At 53.5% G+C, this 12,382-nt stretch overlaps 6 protein-coding genes across 6 annotated transcripts; 3 read left to right on the forward strand and 3 right to left on the reverse strand.

Annotated features, from left to right (window-relative positions):
• Positions 1-298: 298 nt before the first annotated feature.
• Positions 299-2,067, reverse strand: N7474_001670 (peroxisomal biogenesis factor 3; the record flags this gene model as incomplete). The annotated part of the gene is made up of 4 exons (XM_057193085.1): positions 299-1,010; positions 1,061-1,448; positions 1,498-1,835; positions 1,910-2,067. The coding sequence occupies 4 exons, from the start codon at positions 2,065-2,067 to the stop codon at positions 299-301; spliced, it is 1,596 nt and encodes a 531-aa protein (XP_057058038.1).
• Positions 2,068-2,754: 687 nt separating this feature from the next.
• Positions 2,755-3,518, forward strand: N7474_001671 (autophagy-related protein 101; the record flags this gene model as incomplete). Its single annotated transcript, XM_057193086.1, has 3 exons — positions 2,755-2,833; positions 2,903-3,265; positions 3,331-3,518. 3 exons carry the CDS (start codon positions 2,755-2,757, stop codon positions 3,516-3,518), a joined length of 630 nt encoding a protein of 209 aa, XP_057058039.1.
• A 577-nt stretch (positions 3,519-4,095) lies between these two features.
• Positions 4,096-4,978, reverse strand: yop1 (putative membrane biogenesis protein (Yop1); the record flags this gene model as incomplete). Its single annotated transcript, XM_057193087.1, has 6 exons — positions 4,096-4,219; positions 4,281-4,338; positions 4,392-4,455; positions 4,513-4,521; positions 4,583-4,789; positions 4,925-4,978. The coding sequence occupies 6 exons, from the start codon at positions 4,976-4,978 to the stop codon at positions 4,096-4,098; spliced, it is 516 nt and encodes a 171-aa protein (XP_057058040.1).
• A 1,890-nt stretch (positions 4,979-6,868) lies between these two features.
• On the forward strand, positions 6,869-7,929 carry N7474_001673 (uncharacterized protein; the record flags this gene model as incomplete). The annotated part of the gene is made up of 7 exons (XM_057193088.1): positions 6,869-6,879; positions 6,937-6,968; positions 7,142-7,221; positions 7,277-7,299; positions 7,359-7,387; positions 7,447-7,456; positions 7,518-7,929. The coding sequence occupies 7 exons, from the start codon at positions 6,869-6,871 to the stop codon at positions 7,927-7,929; spliced, it is 597 nt and encodes a 198-aa protein (XP_057058041.1).
• A 490-nt stretch (positions 7,930-8,419) lies between these two features.
• Positions 8,420-10,200, reverse strand: N7474_001674 (putative 3-methylcrotonyl-CoA carboxylase, beta subunit (MccB); the record flags this gene model as incomplete). The annotated part of the gene is made up of 2 exons (XM_057193089.1): positions 8,420-8,714; positions 8,765-10,200. 2 exons carry the CDS (start codon positions 10,198-10,200, stop codon positions 8,420-8,422), a joined length of 1,731 nt encoding a protein of 576 aa, XP_057058042.1.
• Positions 10,201-10,697: 497 nt separating this feature from the next.
• Positions 10,698-12,257, forward strand: N7474_001675 (isovaleryl-CoA dehydrogenase; the record flags this gene model as incomplete). The annotated part of the gene is made up of 4 exons (XM_057193090.1): positions 10,698-11,047; positions 11,121-11,451; positions 11,509-11,786; positions 11,843-12,257. The coding sequence occupies 4 exons, from the start codon at positions 10,698-10,700 to the stop codon at positions 12,255-12,257; spliced, it is 1,374 nt and encodes a 457-aa protein (XP_057058043.1).
• Between the last annotated feature and the right edge of the window lie 125 nt (positions 12,258-12,382).

A 12,382-nucleotide genomic window follows, 5' to 3' on the forward strand; every position in this document is an offset into this window, starting at 1 on the left:
TGCGCATCAAGCTGACAATGTAGTACTAATCACTTCTGGCTCTAGTTGTTGCAATCAATGTCGTATCACTCGAGGATATAGAATACTCATTCAGGCAAGAAAAACACTGAATCATACTCTTAATTAGGTACTGTTGGAACATTTGAAGCAGATGGCCAAGTCGCGAGGACTCAAATGAAGTACAAGGTATCAATCATATCGTCAAGTCTAGTATATAATCGAAATAGTAGAATGACAGAGTACAAGAATGCGTAGAGGGGAAATAACACGCTCATCAACTTCCAAAGGAGCTGGTCAATTACTCCGTCGAGGTAGCCTTACCCCAGGCCTGCTCGAAAGAAGACTCAACTCCTTCTTGTTGGGCCTCGGACTCCACCTCCACCTTCTCGTCATTATCAACCAGGATCGGAACGCTGCTGCTAGCAGTCTCCTCGGTGTCTACCATCACAGGGGCATATGACGAGGAAGCAGAATCAGCATCGTTCACGGTACTAGATTCAGCCTTCTCCTTAGCGCCGAGCGGTTCCAGGTCGAAATTCGAGCTGTACACCACAGCCGAGAATGCCTCGAGCTCGCGCACGTTCTGATCCAGTGCATTCAGATACTCGTTTGGCGGGTGGGTGCCATTGCCAATCACATGGGCCTGGCGCGCCAGCACGGCGAGCAGGTTGGCGAGCTTCGTCTTGCGCTCTGCTGTGGCCAGGGGGACAACGGTCGCGACTGACTCGAAAGATTGCGGGGCAGTCTCTGGGGCAGAGGTTGACGGCCTGAAGGCATCGGTGGCGCATTTTTGGTCGACTAACATAGAGAACCCTTCGTTGTTGAGAAGGGTCAACACATACGAGAAGGTTGGGGACTCAATGAGGTCGGCGGTTTCATCCAAGAGATGACGCAGGGTCGAGGTTGTATGCAAGGAAGATGGATCCGTCACCCCCTCCACCCCGGACTCCCGCAAAACAAACTCCTCTTCCTCCCTCGGGGGTAGCAAGCATGACAGCCATTTCTGGGACCTACAAATAGTGTCAGTCAGCAAGAACCACTCGATAAGAAAACCACATACCGGCGTTCCTCTTCTGTACCACCCTCCACCTTCTTTCGAATCTGCAATGTCAACTCTGACAGCTTGACCAAGCTTATATCCTCCCGCGGATTCAGTGGACCAAAGGCCTCTGTCACGGCCATTTGGACACGCTCCATCAGTTCCTTCCATCCCCGGTGAAGTAGCCACCAACTGAACGCAAGGTATCGCCGATTGGTCTCGAAGTCGTCACCGAGGGTCTGGGTCAATTCGTCATGGTCTTCCAAGCTAATCGTCGAGTCGGTCTGGGGTGCGGCCATGGAGATGACGCTGGAAAGGTAGTTTCGACGGCCGAGGAGGTTGAGTTGGATGCGGGTGAAGATGGTAAGCAGGGAGAGCGTGTAGACCAAAGTGAAGGATCGCGTGATAGCTGCGAGAGTCAGTATCGTGGTCCCTTGCACTCTGCAAGAAGCACATACAGGTAATTTTCACCTCATTCCAAAGCTGAGTTTTGTTCCGCTTGACTTTGGGTTGTCCATCATCCGCAGACTCGGCCATCTGACTTGTGTGAACATATCCCTCACTCTGGAAGCTGGAGCGATCATCCTCCGGCAAGCTGGGTGACACCGAGCTCATATCCGAGCCGGGAGGTTCCCCAGCGCTGAGGCGAGCCAGCCTCTCAGCGCGCTTCTTCTGCAGCTCTTTGGTTAGCTCCTCAACGGGGAGGGCCTCGACGATGTTTTCCGTGGCGGTGGGCAGCAATGCCAGAATGGTGTAGGTGCAGTCGGTCTGATTCTGTTCGAATCGACGACGCAGACTGTTGCGGCCGCGTGGCCGGTCAGCATCCCATCCCGATTGATGTTATACAGGATCAGGCATGACGGAACTCACTTTTCGCGGGCGATACGGTCGCTGCTCATACGCTCACGCGCCTCAGAGATCTTGGACAGCACATACTGGCCGGCCAAGTAGCCAGCTCCCAGGACTCCAGCCCCGATCGCAAGGCCTCTGCGATTGCGCCGGAACCAGCGCCTGGTGGCGCCTATCATACTGAGTTGGTTGTGGTGGATGGTATTGGGTGAAACGGTGAAGTTGAAGTGGCTGGGGAGGGAAGAAGAGCAAGACCTCGGTCGCGGATCTATTGGGCTGGGGCGATCATCGGCCTCGGTTAGTTAACTAGGCCAACGTGAACTGCCACTGCGTTAAGCATAAATTAGGAGCACATGTTGGTATTCTTTATTATCATTATTATTATCGCTAAATGCAACTCTATAATTCTGTAACCAACTATTTACTCAGGAACGGTTCGACAAAGTACCTGTGGTTTGATCCCATTCCGGCATGAATCTCCGGATTAGGGCAACTTCGGCCATTTGTGCTACGAGGAGTCAATCCCTGTCGCGACGGATTGAATCTTCCTTCTGATTTAAGAAATCATCAAAGAAAAACACTCGGTGTTAGTATCGCTCTCTGCTGAACACTCCCCGACCTCACCCCAGATAAGCGATAACCAACGGCCCAGCCCGATCGATGGCCGCCGATACTGGCCGCCCTCATTCATTCCCCATCGTCATCACCTCCCCTCGACTCCCTCCTTGGCCACCACACAGTATTCTCTCCCATGATCCCGTCCAGAGCAGTCTGCCAGCACTCCGCTGCACTCTGATAGCTCATCCTTGTCCTCTGGACTCGAATACCCGCGCAGCTCGGTACCACACGCCCGTCGACGACCGCGGATGGAGCCCCGCAGAACCCCTCCGGAGTACTTCCTGGAGATCTTCGCCGACACCACCACGGTGCGCGATGTATTAAAGGGTGAGTTTATAACAAACACAAACACATCCCTGATTGACACACACTAACTAACGGAGCGATCCAATCCAGGCGTCCTCAACCTCATCTTCTTCCACCGCTACTTCCCCTCCATCCGTCCCGTCACCTTCGACGTCCTCGACTTCACCCTCCCGGCCATCAACGACGCCGACCTCGAGACCCTGATCGATTCACGAGTCGCCGCACTAGTCCGTCAGCACCTTTCTTCCGCTGCTGGCGCTGCCGATGGGAACCCCGTAGGTGGTGCCGGCGGAGGAGGGGGAGTGCGCGGCCGGATCGCAGTGGAATTCTACGAGAAGAAGCGGCGTCGCTCGGGTCTTTGGTTTGGTGGACTGGCTGGGAAGGGCCAGGAGGAGGTGTGTTGGGAGATTTGGACGCTGGATGTGACGATTGCGACGCCGCGGACTGACTCTGGTATGTTTTCCTGAACGAACAGATCGCCTTGAGTTCACGCATGCTAATCAATGTCTGGCTGACAGAACGAGCGAAAGTCCGCAAGGCTATGGGGAATATGCTGCAGAAAGCGGCGCTGAAGATACTGGCCGTCGTTAACAAGGACAAAGATCATATTCCGCCCATTACCACCAGTGACTCGAATCCCTTCCCGTACCGGATCGTGGTCAATCCGAGAACGGATGGCTGGGGCAATCGGATTGGGCTTTATTGAGTCTACACATTGATGAGTGTGTTAGGCCATTCGCAGTATTCGTCGCCGCGACTGGTGGGCGGCTTATAGATGGCAGCATTCGCGATGCCACAGTTGACGACTGCTCCCGGCCAGCCCCGGGAGCAATTGATGACGGTTACGGAGTTTGGTGTTAGCTATTATCTCGGCGTTTTGTGTTTATTTACTGGGAGGCGTCTATTCGTTTGAATTTCTTTGCGTCGAGAAAATCCCGCTTGGGAGCTCCAGACATGGGGGCACACCATGCTCTTGTTACCAGTCTACAATATAAATCCCAATACGGACAGCTAGCTCTTCCACTACCATTGAAGTAAACTTGAAAATAAAAGATTACATCATATCAAGCAAGCAGCTATCCACCTAGACCTCTCTCTCCCCGTCAGGTCCACTCTATAACAAGGTCAACCCCTTCTCTGCGCCTGCTGCACATCTCACACACATGCTCCCCTTCTTACACTCCACAGAGAATCGATGGGACCCGCAATCCACAGTCACGCTAGGTGTGCAGATGTACGAGTATTGTCTATTGCGATTCTCGGGCGGAAAACTAGTGATCCGTTCAGGTGGAGTGCGACTTGTTCGCAGCATCAGCCGCGGCGCGGAGGTTGGCGGAGGTGCCGGTGCTGGAGAAGAAGCGGCCAAGCACGGGCTGGAGGAAGGAGTGGAAGATGATTTGGGCGCCGCTGGGTTGGGAAGTGATTAGTAATTTGCGGGTTTCGGGGGTTTCGTCCGGAACATGCTTACTTGGTCTGGGGCAGGGCCATCCACAGGACCAGGACGAACTTGAAGATGTAGTAGAAGGCTATAGTTCTCATGTTAGCAATTGGCTTTGGGGACATATTATCAGCAACGTACGGAACCAGTAGGCGGCATTGATGGCGCTCTCAAGCACGGTCAGGGAAGCGTAGACAACCCAGTACTGTTGGAATCAGGTCAGTATAAAGTCATGTGGTGCCCTAGAGCATCCGAAACATACCGTCAGCCACTACAAGAGTTGTCAGTCAGTATACTAGTCATGAGCACAAGCCATCATGTCGGAATCTCACCTGAGTGTCATCCGCGGTGCCCGACGTGAACAGGGCCTGAAGCGAGTAGTAGCCGGGGATCAGGAAACCGGCAAAGTTGACGAGGAACTCGCCAGCGATGTTGAAGAAGACCAGGAAGAAGTAGACTCCGGCCAGACCCAGGATGGCATACACCTTGGGGACGGAGGTCTGTCTCTCAAGGTTGTTGAGGACGGGGTATTTGGAGAGCTACCACCACGTTTCATGTCAGTCCAACACAGTCCCACAAAACGAGATTGAGATCCGCTCCCCCAAAAAAGGTCGCATCGGGCACGGCTCGAGCTGGCGAGGCACCAGCGAAACATCGCACAAAAGGGCACATACCTCCTTATCGAGCTGGGCGATTTGATGCTGGGCACGGTCTTGGAAAGAAGACATGGTGCAGGTGTTGCAGGTTGTATGTACGGAAGGGTTTGGGAGTTGCGGTAATGAAGTATTATGGAGTGAGAGCGAGGGATGGGAAAATGCAAGCGGTCGAGCTGGCCGTATCTCTGCGCCCGTGCGGGTCACGTGGTCGTCCATGACGTACTCGTTTCGGCTGTGATCAGATGCACCGGGCATGTGAGGATTTACCTATTCCTGTACCTATGGCTCCGATGTGATTATGTAGTGAAAAGAAGCAGCCGGCCTAGTCAACAGATTCGCTACGGGGTCAGCCGACAAGGCTAAACATTCATTCATTCCGTCTATACTCCTGACGATATTCAGAAACCATACACGGGTATCCTGGATGCCAACCTCCGCATGACGTATAGGGCTGCCATAGATTACTATGACTCCATAATAGTTCATACTTATTCTATATCAGAGTTCCACGTTTATACAAATTGCAGCACAGGAAATGCTCCTCCACTATTATGTGATGGTGTGCCGTTCATGGGCTTCGTTCACTGTTGAGCCAAGGTCCATGAGCAGCAGCTCTTGTCTCATCAAGGCCTTATTGCCACCTTTTTTACATGAACTACAAGAACTACAGGAACAACACTTTGTTATCGCCTTCCCGGTATTCCTCTGGATCCTCCAAAGACAAGTCGGGTATTATCGTGTTTCCTTCTCAGTGACCTATTTTTAGCAGGTTATGACTACGTAGGAAAGTAGCAGTTATCATACTGAACATCGCGACAGAACCAAACTATCGGGTTTGCTCCAAAGCCAAGCTTGCTAATCCCTTGATATCTGGATTAGAAAACATCACCAAGTCGGGCGGGATGGTAGAGCTCTTTGTTATATGCGGCAATTCGCTCTTATTCGATCCAGGGTTTTATTCGTGTCTTGAGCAAGGAATCAAATCTCTAGTTTTTCCGCTTCACCACAACCCACTTCAATACTACACTGATTACCTTGGTCAATAGCATCCACCTCGAGTAGACCAGCCCTCCCTTATCTCCCATAAGCAAGGCAAGATGGCCGAGTTGGTCCAAGGCGTCAGGTTAAGGTCCTGATCTCCGCAAGGGGGCGTGGGTTCGAATCCCACTCTTGTCACGATTCTTTTTTTTTTTTTCTTTTGGCCAGCCCCACCAACCATCACAGATCACAAATCGCCCTTGCAACGAACTAGACCGATCTGTACCACCGATCTATCTACCTCCTGTAGCTTCCCTGTGAATGCAGCAATAATAATCTTCCGCGATCGGGAGATTCGTGATTTCCCACAATCAATAAGAGGCAATGATGTGATTTTTGTCCACTGTTCCTGTCTTTTTGGTTTTCCCTCCACCCAAACATGCAGACGCGGGCTAGTCCATAAGCCTGGCCCGTCTGGCCCACAGGCTTCCATCCCGCACACAATTCTGAGTTATTCCCACCGCCTCACTCAAACTCACACAACCCCTCCCCAATTCCCTCAGGTCAGCACCGTCTTGCATCATTGCAGCCAGAACCCGGCTACGGTCCTGCCTACTCACCGATGTAACCGGTTCGCCCTCCTTGCTGTCTCTCTCTCTGTCTCGCTCGATCTCTCGCTCCCTTCTGGCCATCGGCCCCCAAGATCCGTTTCCTGCCTAGACGACCGTGCCACGCCATTCTTGAGGTGAACCGTGCAGAATTCATCTTTCGCTACCGAATGGGAGGACTCTCGCACACGACAAAATAACCCACCACAACCACGCTCATTAGACGACAAGTGATATTCTGCTCCGCGGGACGATCCGGTCACGTAGCTCTCGTCGGGATCAACAAACACGCTTGCAATTGACCTCAGTTCGCTCCATCTCATCACAACCCCCACCGCACACCACTATATAAATAATCAGGATATCTGGGAGCTCAATGAGGCCTCAGTAAGTGTTTCTATTGTCTGGGGTTCCTCAATGGCTGTTTCTGACCATGGTCTGTAGACGGGAGTATCATATTGTTGTGCTGGGCGCTGGTAAGCTTTGCTTTGCTCTGATGGATGACCATTCTGTCTCGCGAGAAACACCCCACTGACAATAGATATCTCGAGAACAGGAGGTGTTGGCAAGAGTTGTTTAACTGGTGTGTATTTACTGCCTGTCTCGCGTGCCTCGGTCCGAGCTTGGGAACTAATTATGGGATCGACAGCTCAATTTGTCCAAAATGTCTGGATCGAAAGCTACGACCCTACCATCGAGGATTCATACCGGAAACAGATTGAGGTTGATGTAAGTTGCGTCTCTATACCTGTGTGCAAAGCAGACATTAATGCCGTTCCGCTAGGGCCGACAATGCATCTTAGAAATGTAGGTGGTATAGCTTTTGCTGCCTGGAGTCGAGTCTTGCTGACCTTGGGAATCAAAAGTCTGGACACTGCCGGAACAGAACAGTTCAGTAAGTCCTTCCTTCACACTCCACGAGATGTATCAATCACCATGCTAACCGTATCCCAGCGGCCATGAGGTGATAAAACCCACCCAACAGCCTCCCAGCTCCTAAATCAAGACAACTAACCCCAGTCTAGAGAGATCTACATGAAACAAGGCCAAGGCTTCCTCCTCGTCTTCTCAATAACAAGCAACTCGTCACTGAACGAACTCGCCGAACTCCGCGAACAAATCATCCGAATTAAAGACGACGAACACGTCCCGCTCGTGATAGTCGGCAACAAATCCGACCTGGAAGACGACCGCGCCGTGCCCCGCGCGCGCGCCTTCGGCCTCTCCCAAAGCTGGGGCAACGCGCCCTACTACGAGACCTCTGCGCGGCGCCGCGCAAATGTCAACGAGGTCTTCATTGATTTGTGTCGGCAGATTATCCGTAAGGACCTAGGCGAGCCGACTGAGTTCCGGAAGGCGCGCGAGGGACCGGTTCTTCGCCAGGATAAGGTAAAGAGGCAGAGTCGCCGTGCCGGTGGGAGGTGTGTTATTCTCTGACGGAAGGGCTTCTTTGCTGCCATGGATATTCTGCGTCTTTTCTATATGACCCGACGACGAGCTTCTTCTTCTTCTTCGTCGTCGTCGATTTTTACGTCCGCCTCTGTGTTTTATGCGCTTTACGATAGAATCAATGCCTCGCTGGCATACTACTCACCACCTCGCCACGTCATACAATCTCATCATCACCATCACCATCATATTTGTCCCTTCGGGAAATTTCATTTTCTGCGGGTCGGATGCCACCTGCTTTCCATGAATTGGAAACCATGTCTGTCTATCTGGTGCTCTTTTGAAAGAATTGGGCAAAAAGTTTTATGCTTCTTTTTTCTGTTGTGAATACTTACTCGGTGGGATCTGACTTAGTGCTTGCTTGCCTTGACTTGGCTGACGCACTGGATGGATGGATACAAAAAGATATATATTTATATTTCGTTCCATGTTTCTGGTATTTTCTTTTAGTCTCTTTATATCCTGGTTCTCTCTCTTCTCACATGCGGAACACGCCGAACCGGGTCTGCACATCGGGCTCGGCCTTCCCGCTCATAGCAGCGGCCAGTCCCAATCCGAGCATATTCCTCGTTTGGGCGGGTGGAATGACACCGTCATCCCATAAACGGGCAGAGGAAAAGATCGCCTCGGACTCATGGTCGATGCGGGCCTTGAGGGCTGGGTCGGCCGAGCGGCCGACGGCTTCCATGACGGCGGAGAGTTGCTCGGAGCCCATCACGCCGATTTTGGCATTGGGCCACATGAAGAGTAGGCGGGGGGAGTAGGCACGGCCACTACACATGTTAGGTTAGAAATTCGTAGGTTGAGGGAAAAGAGAACGTACCACATCCCGTAATTGCCAGCACCAGCACTCGATCCAAACACGACCGTGAACTTGGGCACATCCGCACAGGCGACAGCCGTAACCAGCTTAGCTCCGTTCTTCGCAATCCCGCCCTTCTCTGCATCAGCGCCTACCATGAAACCCGAGATATTCTGCAGGAACACGAGAGGGATGCGGCGCTGGGCACACAGCTCGATGAAGTGAGCGCCTTTGAGCGATGACTCGGAGAACAATATCCCGTTGTTGGCGACGATGCCGACACGGTGGCCCTGGATGCGCGCAAAGCCCGTCACCAGCGTTGTGCCGTAATCGCGCTTGAACTCGGCGAACTCGCTGCCGTCCACGATGCGCGCGATTACCTCGTGCGCGGGGATCTGGCGGCGCAGGTTCGTGCCAACGATGCCGTTTAGCTCAGCTGGGTCGTAGAGGGGCTCCTTGATGACCAGGTTCTCGGAGTTGGCATTGTCCAACTGCAGGGGTCCTCGCGTGGCAGGGTAGTTGAGGTTAGCGACGGAGCGTCGGGCGAGCACTAGGGCGTGGGCATCGTCCACGGCGAGGTAGTCGGTCACGCCGGAGATGGTCGAATGCAGCTGGCCGCCTCCCAGGTCCTCGGCCGAGACCACTTCTCCCGTGGCGGCCTTGACGAGCGGTGGGCCAGCGAGGAAGATCGTGCCCTGGTTCTCGACAATAATAGTTTCGTCGCTCATTGCAGGCACATAGGCGCCGCCAGCGGTGCAGGGACCCATAACGACGGACAGCTGAGGGATTCCGAGGGAACTCATGCGGGCCTGGTTGTAGAAGATACGCCCGAAATGGTCCCGATCCGGGAAGACATCTGCCTGGTGAGGCAGATTGGCACCGCCTGAATCGACGAGGTAGATGCAGGGCAAGCGATTCTCCTGGGCCACAGCCTGGGCGCGCAGGTGTTTCTTGACGGTGATCGGGTAATACGTGCCGCCCTTGACGGTGCTATCGTTGGCCACGATCATGCAGTTGACGCCTTCGACTGTGCCGATACCCGTGATAATGCCACCAGCTGGCACATCCTCGCCTTCGTAGACTTCGTGGCCGGCGAGCGGAGACAATTCTAGGAAGGACGTGCCGGGATCGATCAGGGAAGAAATACGGTCCCGCGGCAGCATCTTGCCGCGTTCCATGTGCTTCTCACGCGCCTTTTCAGATCCTCCCTGTGCGATTTTCGCGTGCAGGCTGCTCATCCGATCCAGGAGCTCCTGCATCTGCTGGCTGTTTTCACGGTACTCGGACGACGAGGTGTCCACGGCAGTGGGGAGGACAGATAGTGCGGATGCATGGTGAGGATGTGTGTAGCTGGCAATTGTTCGAGCCGACAATCTGAGGAGAGGAGCAGGTTGGCTGCGGCGCACAGCTCGGGTCGAGCCCACGCTCCGAAGGACAAGCGGGGACGGGGCGCGCATTGCGGGGAGGATGTGTGGAGAAGCTGTTGAGAGGACGATGACACGGGGTCTCTGCTAGAGAGAGTAAGATAGAGTATTATGTCGATAGCATAGCATTGGGCTATGGTAGTGTCGTGAGTGTTGTCGAAGGGGAAAAGGAAGAAGAGGAAGAATGAGAGTGACAGAAGCACGAGATGCCCAGTGCGGAGTGACGATTGCCGCGGATAACCGAGCAAAGACAACAACAAGAAGACAGGGAGAAGAAATGATGGTGAGGAGAGTGCGTAAGAGAGAAAAAAGGGACAATAAAATAGAATCAATACAGTCGTTTGAATAATAAAGGCATCTCAATCAATTGATTCTAGAAATCAATCACCACCATACAAGAAGAGCACCTGGAGTGGCCCTGGTCTGTCTTGTCCCGACGGCTGCCGCGCTGTCTGCAACATCAACCCTTAAGAGTTCCACCACTCCTCCGTGTCTCTCCTTTCAATCCTTCCCTCCCTAATCCTCCCACCATGGCCTCGCTCTCCCCTGTATCCTCCATCCTTCGCTCCTCCGCCGCCCGTTCATTCTCATGGGTGCGCAAGCCCATCCCCACACTTGGCGTCTCCCCGCGTTTATGGCGGACGGTGTCGACCAAACACCCAGCAGGCTTTGAGCCACCCACCGACGAAGATTTGCTGGAATTGCGCGATCGAGTGCAGGAATTTACGCGTGAGCTTACTACGTCCCTGGTAGATACTGTCGGTGCAATCGCTCACAAGTGTGTTGGTTCAGGCCGCGAAATCCCAGCCGAGGTTGCCGCACGGACAGACGAACAGAATGAGTTTCCTGCAGACATGTGGAAGAAGCTCGGCGATGCTGGGTATGAACTCCCACGGAACCCCCACATTCTGGTAAGACGGCCAAATAGTATTAACCTTTCAAATCAAATCCAGGTTCCTCGGCGTGACCGCTAATGAAGAATATGGCGGACTGGGAATGGGCTACCAGGCCCATTGCGTGGTGATGGAAGAGCTCAGCCGAGCCTCTGGCAGTATCGGGCTATCGTACGCTGCGCATTCGCAACTCTGCGTGAATCAGATCTCACTCAATGGGTCCCCCGCGCAGAAAGAGCGATTCCTGCCTGGCCTCCTGTCTGGTGAGAAGGTGGGCGCGCTGGCCATGTCCGAGCACTCAGCGGGCTCGGATGTCGTGAGCATGAAGACCACGGCGAAGGAGGTGGACGGTGGATGGGTGTTGAATGGCACGAAGATGTGGATTACCAATGTGAGTGTGATTTTTCATCACAGGCCATAAAGTGCCATCACTAATCCTGTGTGGTAGGGTCCTGATGCGGACTTTATTGTCGTATATGCCAAGACGGAGCCCGAGAAGGGCTCGAAGGGAATCACGGCCTTCGTCGTGGAGAAGTCGTTCAAGGGCTTCTCGTGTGCGCGCAAGCTCGACAAGCTGGGCATGCGCGGCTCGAACACGGGTGAGCTGATCTTCGAGGATGTGTTTGTTCCTCGGGAGAATCTGTTGGGCGAGGTGAACCGTGGCGTTCGCGTGTTGATGGAGGGTTTGGATCTAGAGAGACTTGTTCTGAGCGCTGGGCCCCTGGGGTATGTGCCGCTCCAAATCATTTTATTTTCTTCTATGCCAACTCACATCCTCGCAGAATCATGCAAGCAGCCCTTGACCTTGTCCTCCCGTACACTCACGTGCGAAAGCAGTTTGGAACCCCCATCGCACACAACCAGCTCATCCAGGGCAAGTTGGCGGACATGTACACCAAGCTAGCCGCCTCGCGGGCCTACACCTATACCACGGCGCGACAGGTCGACCAAGCCGCCGTGACACCGGGCGAGATGGTGGTCCGGACGCAGGATTGCGCCGGAGCAATCCTCTATGCCGCCGAGCGGGCGACGGAGTGTGCTCTGGACGCGATTCAGCTTATGGGTGGAAGCGGCTATATTAATGAGATCCCTGCCGGACGGTTGCTGAGGGATGCGAAGCTGTATGAGATTGGAGCGGGCACGAGCGAGATTCGACGGATGGTTATCGGTCGTGCGTTTAACAAGGAGTATGCGTAGTGTTGTCTAAGTTGTTCTGCGCATTCAATCAATAGATTATATCTGTCAATGTAAACCCTAAGATGCATTTCCGTTGAGATGTGTTCTGTTCATGCCAGTCATGCTATATCGCCAATAGAAAAGGA

This window comes from Penicillium riverlandense (assembly GCF_028828495.1).
Source record: "Penicillium riverlandense strain IBT 135883 chromosome Unknown utg000001l_segment0_segment0, whole genome shotgun sequence".
NCBI classification, from domain to species: Eukaryota; Fungi; Ascomycota; class Eurotiomycetes; order Eurotiales; family Aspergillaceae; genus Penicillium; species Penicillium riverlandense.